This window comes from Bison bison, unplaced genomic scaffold (genome assembly GCF_000754665.1).
Source record: "Bison bison bison isolate TAMUID 2011002044 unplaced genomic scaffold, Bison_UMD1.0 scf7180017864168, whole genome shotgun sequence".
Lineage (NCBI taxonomy): Eukaryota > Metazoa > Chordata > Mammalia > Artiodactyla > Bovidae > Bison > Bison bison.
Genome location: NW_011494740.1, coordinates 2822770 through 2828576, shown reverse-complemented (window position 1 = coordinate 2828576; position 5807 = coordinate 2822770). Strand labels below are relative to the sequence as shown.

Sequence of the window (5807 nt, the reverse complement as noted above, 5' to 3'; positions counted from 1 at the left end):
GGATGGGGAGGGAGGTGGGAGGGAGGTTCAAGAGGGAGGGGACATAGGTATACCTGTGGTTGATTCATGTTGATATTTGGCAGAAACCAACACAATACTGTAAAGCAGTTTTCCTTCAATTAAAAATAAATTAAAAAAAAAAAAAAAACCACACAACTGAGAGCAGAAAATCCAGCCTAGTGAGAACCTAAGATGTGGTTTTGACCCTGCACTTAACCAGCTGAGTGATGGAGGTGTGGCCACCCTGTCACTTGTGTGGTAAGAGAACTGGATGAGGTGAGCTGGGGATGGTCTTCCTCAGACTTTTGGATAAACCACTCAGTATCTCTGGGTTTCAATTTTGCTGCAAATGTAGGAATAGCAATCAGAGAACCAAGAAACTGTAGAAATTTCATCAAATTTTGGTGAAGTACAAAGTACTAGACACATGCCTGGATATAGTAGTACCAGCTACTGAAGTAAGAGTGGTTCCCACCGCCTGGTCGGTCTCCAAGAGGGAGCTGTTTTTATTTCTTCAGAGGCCTGAAGGAAGGCTTCTGTGTGGCTATATTGGGGTGGCTCAGGATGATTTTTGAGTGGAGTAATGTAAATTTAGTGTGATAGATTCAGGAAATCCATGGTATTTAGAGTGCTGACTGCTATACATACAAGTCTTTGATTAATGAGAAATGGACTGTGAATTATTAGGTAAGTAAATACAGTCTTCCCAATAGGTAAAGTATTTTAAAAATGTAAAATCCCAGTGAAATAATGAAAGAAAATAATTGAGGTCCACAATCTCTCATCTAAAATTCTCAGTCAGACATACTTTGGAATTCAGAAAAATCTTTGGATTTTGGTATTGTACTAGGATGCCTAGACCATGTATTAAGTAACCTCTTCGGTGGGGTCTTGATCAGCACCCTTTAATTAAGCACATTTAATTATAGGATTAAAATTTCTACAATTAGAACCTAGAAAAATAGTGCAGATGAACTTATTTGCAAAGCAGAAGCAGAGACACAGATGTGGAAAACAAACATATAGTTGCCAAGAGGGAAAGGGAGGGTGGGATGAATTGGGAGACTGGAATTGACCTATACACACTACTATATATAAAATAGATAACTAATGAGAACCTACTGTGTAGCACAAGGAACTCTACTGCATGCTCTGAGGGGACCTAAGTGGGGAGGGAATCTAAAAAGTGTGGGTATGTCTGTGTATAACTGATTCACATTGTAATAGAGCAGAAACTAATGTATGGTTATAAAACAACAATGTTTGTTTTATATCACACTGACTGTACAGTGAGATTAAAGAAGGACTATGTGGCTTCATAACAGTTCAGGTTGAGTTTTGTTGCCAAATTTATTTGACGTGAACTTACAAAAACCTAACAATGCCTTTCTTAGGATTTCTAAACTGTGACTAAAGGGTTTTGGATGGACCTGATTAAGTAACCAATTATTGACCAATTACTGTGTATCAGCTTTAAGATAGTGCCATTTGCACTAACCTTTGTCAGCAATCTGTCAAAGTAGACATCATTATCCATTATCCATAATTTATAAATCAGGAAACAAGACAAGCACAGGTTAGTGATCAGCCAGAGGCACCATGGACAGTATGTGGCAGAAGTGGTTTGAACCCAGCTTCTTCTGGCCCCAAAGACAAGACACAGTGCTGTTTCCTTACTGTTTGGTCAAGACGTTTGTTTAGTATGACTGTCTGTCCCTGTTGCTTAGTAGTTCAAAAATAATAATATTACTGCCTTGAAAACATGGGATTTCCCTCCTTACTCTGCTGTCTCTCTAGGGAAGTTCATCCAGTGATCATTTATAAACTAATGACACTCAGAAGGATCTGGGCCCGCTTTCTGAGCATCACTTTTAGTCACCTTACTGTTGGACATTTCCATGGAGTTGTCTCACTGACCCAGCAATCTCCAAACAGAACTAATCATCTTTTCTCTCTACCCTGCTCCTTTTAGAAAATCTACTCCACCGTCTCAGTTACTCCTAAACCAAAACTTATGCACCTCCCTCCCTTTCCAACTCTATTAACCTCCCTCCCTTTCCAACTCTATTAATCACTAAGTCCTATGGGGTTACGGCTAGAGACCAGCACTGAGGGGCTGGGGGTTTCAAAGTGTGGTAATTTAATTTACCAGTAAGAAATTTCAGATCCTTTTTACCAGACAGTACTTGGTATTCTGGTGGTGGTGGTTTAGTCAGTCATGTACGACTATTGTGACCCCATGGACTGTTACCCGCCAGGTTCCTCTGTCCATAGGATTCTCCAGGCAAGAAAACTGGAGGGGGTTGCCATTTCCTCCTCCAGGGGATCTTCCCAACCCAGGGATCGAACCCTGGTCTCCAGCATTGCAGGCAGATTCTTTACCGACTGAGCCACCAGGGAAGCCCACTTTGTATTCTAGACTGCTTTATATGTTATTGTCTGTTTATTTTGGTCTCAAAATTACCTGTGTTTTAGCTATTTAGGTGGATGTGCTGTTATCCTTAGTCGCTAGATATCATGCTTTCCAGTAACAAGGCCTCTCACCACTAACCTTTGCTCCAAATTTGTCTTGGGATGCTAAAGAGGTAAAGTAACAGCCACCGATATTTTCATTCCCATCTCTAGGTAAAAGGCCAAACCTGAAGGTCCACATCAATACCACAAGTGACTCCATCTTCTTGAAGTTCCTGCGTCCAAGTCCTAATGTAAAACTGGAAGGTTTTCTCCTGGGATATGGCAGTAACTTATCACCAAACCAGTACTTCCCTCTTCCTGCCGAAGGGAAATACACTGAGGCCATAGTCGGTAAGATGTTTGGGTTTCAGGCATAGGAAGAAGAGGTAACAGGTAACGCGTGTTACATGGTACATAAATCCTGAAGCATCATTTTTTTTTTTTTCTATATCCTCAGCTGAACCAAATGACATAAATACAAAACATCAAAATTCTTGTAACCCGTAGCACAATTCTTTACATCAAAAAGTATGTAATACTGCAGAAATAATCATTGCCATTATACAATTCCTGACCATATAACTAAGCTTGGATAGGGAAAAAATAGTTAAAATAACTGGGCTTAAATCTCTGTAACATAGCTTGTTTATGTGGATTAATTTTCCTTCCTGCTGTGTCTTTACTTTCTTCTGGTAGAAAATATCAACTTCAGCTTTCTGGGTGTCTCTGCATGACAAACTACCTTTAAAAAGAAAAGACAAAGCATTAATATTACATTAAACTTTAGAGTATTTCAGACAAAAGGTTAAAGCGTATATTTGTGTTATAAAATTTTAAATCTTTAAAAATATTTTAATCACATTAAATGTAATTTGAGGATGTGAGCATGTCAGGCCTTCTCCAGATTTGCAAATAAAACATTTTAAAGGATAATTAAAAAAAAAAAAAGAAATCCTCAGCTTAGAATGCTGTCAAAGTCTTCCTGAACAGACTAAGATTAGGTTTGTATTTTGCTCTACTGCTACAATTATTTCTAAATAGCTTTTCCATAAACTTTGAAGTTTAATCCTGTAACATGAACTACTATATACCAGATCTAATATTTGTGCATATATGCAGCAAAGTTAAAGATGAATCACTTTTGCCCTACAGCTCTTTCTCACAGAGAGGTTCTCATAGATAAGTCTCTCTTGTACTTTAAAATTAGGCAAGAGAGTAACATTATTAGTTATAAATGCCTATGCTAAATTTTACACAAGATGGGCACATTAAAAGCAAACACATCAGTTTGTTACCCCCCAAATTTGAGAATTAGACACTTTGACAAGTGTAAAAACATTAGTCTTGATCATATAAACCATAAGGAATTTAAAAATTTGCAAATATTCCTTCAACATACCCACTCTTTACTATTAATATAAAAAGTGTCTGGGAGCTATACATGTATCCCTACACAAATAGATACACTGTCCTTTATTTATTGAACATTAGAAGTAACATTTTATTTATCGTAATTTTTATCCTTGGTTATATAGATTGAAAATTTTGTTAATAATAAACATCCTTTCCTTATGAGGCAGAAGGCATCCTATCTTAAAGTGACAGAAGTCAGATTGCTAATGAAAAATATATGTAGAAAACTATAAAGAAAATTTCTAGCACAAATATATCAAGCTTTTATTGATTCACTAATGAGGGATGGTCAGGTGGAATAGGTACCCTTTTATTTGTTTCAACTCTTAAAACTTTTTTTTTCTTTTTTTCATTTATTTTATTTTATTTTTAAACTTTACAATATTGTATTAGTTTTGCCAAAGTTTAAAACTTCTTATTATGAAAAAATTCAAAGATATAAGAAGAAAGAAACCTATAATGACTCGTGTATAATGCTGCAACTTGAATATTGTCACTCTTTTGCTCATAATCTCTTTCCATGTAGTCCTCATATTTGCTCATATAGGTATTTTAAACCATAGCTAGATAGTATATTTGTATAGTCTTTAAGCACTTCAGTATGCATCTCTAACAGATAAAAATATTTTTAGTAATGTCTTACTTTTATCATATTATAACAATAATCCCATTATATTGTTTTATGCCTAATCCATATTTAAATTTCTCTGGTCATCTTTAAAAATGCCCTCTTTGAGCTGTTTCTTTTTTTAATCAGGATCCTACATGGTTTACATGTTAGGGTTGACTGTTACCATATCATAAGTCAGTCCTCTCTCCCTTCTCTCTTTAAATGTCATTGATTTGCTGGAGAAATCTGATTATATATTCTGGTCCACATTCTGTATTTACCTGGCTGCTTCCATGTATTTTTGAACTGGTTCCTCTATCCTGGTATTTCCTGTGAAAGTTATTTTGATTTGGAGGCTGTATTAGATTTGGGTTAAGCATTTTCAGGAAAGAATACTTTATAGGTGGTATTATTTCCTAACAACTCACAAAAGAGGTATATAATGGCTGGTGTCATACTTAGTAATGTTAATACTGTTTGTTATGTTTAGGTGACCTCAGCCTGACCCTGCCGTTATAAAATTCATCAAATTTTCACTTAATGGTTTTAACATCTATTGATGGTCATGGCCCAGATCCATTATTTTATACAGAGGTTGTAAAATGGCAATTTGTACATTTTAGAAAGAATCTAATTCTATCATTCTTTTGCATTTTTTAACTGAAATTCTATATTAAAGAAGAATTTTCTTTTATTTACTTTTTCACTTTCCATATACAGTGTTTAGGAAATACAAGATACATTCTCATTGTAATATATTGATGCTTGGAAATCTGCAGTGTTGACCAATTATACTGTTGTTTATTTTATTATCAGTAAGAATGCATTAGTTATTTTTATTGATTTTCAAGGTATTTGATAATGATATTGTACAGGAGACAGGGATCAATACCATCCCAAGAAAAAGAAAGGCAAAAAGGAAAAATGGCTGTCTGAGGAGGCCTTACGAATAGCTGTGAAAAGAAGAGAAGTGAAAAGCAAAGGAGAAAAGTAAAGATATAAACATCTAAATGCAGACTTCCAAAGAATAGCAAGGAGAGTTAAGAAAGCCTTCCGCAGAGATCAATGCAAAGAAATAGAGGAAAACAACAGAATGGGAAAGACTAGAGATCTCTTCAAGAAAATTAGAGATACCAAGGGAATATTTCATACAAAGATGGGCTTGATAAAGGACAGAAATGCTATGGACCTAACAGAAGCAGAAGATATTAAGAAGAGGTGGCAAGAATACACAGAAGAACTGTACAAAAAAGATCTTCATGACCCAGATAATCACGATGGTGTGATCACTCACCTAGAGCCAGACATCCTGGAATGTGAAGTCAAGTGG

At 35.9% G+C, this 5807-nt stretch overlaps 1 protein-coding gene across 11 annotated transcripts in view; it reads left to right on the top strand.

Moving 5' to 3' along the window:
- ABI3BP (ABI family, member 3 (NESH) binding protein) overlaps positions 1-5807 on the top strand; it is a 296163-nt gene that overhangs the window by 79977 nt on the left and 210379 nt on the right. For all 11 annotated transcript variants that reach the window (XM_010841961.1, XM_010841962.1, XM_010841959.1 and 8 more), the window contains exon 2: positions 2626-2805. In XM_010841961.1, coding sequence (XP_010840263.1) covers positions 2626-2805 — 180 coding nt within the window. The remainder of the gene's footprint in view (positions 1-2625; positions 2806-5807) is intronic.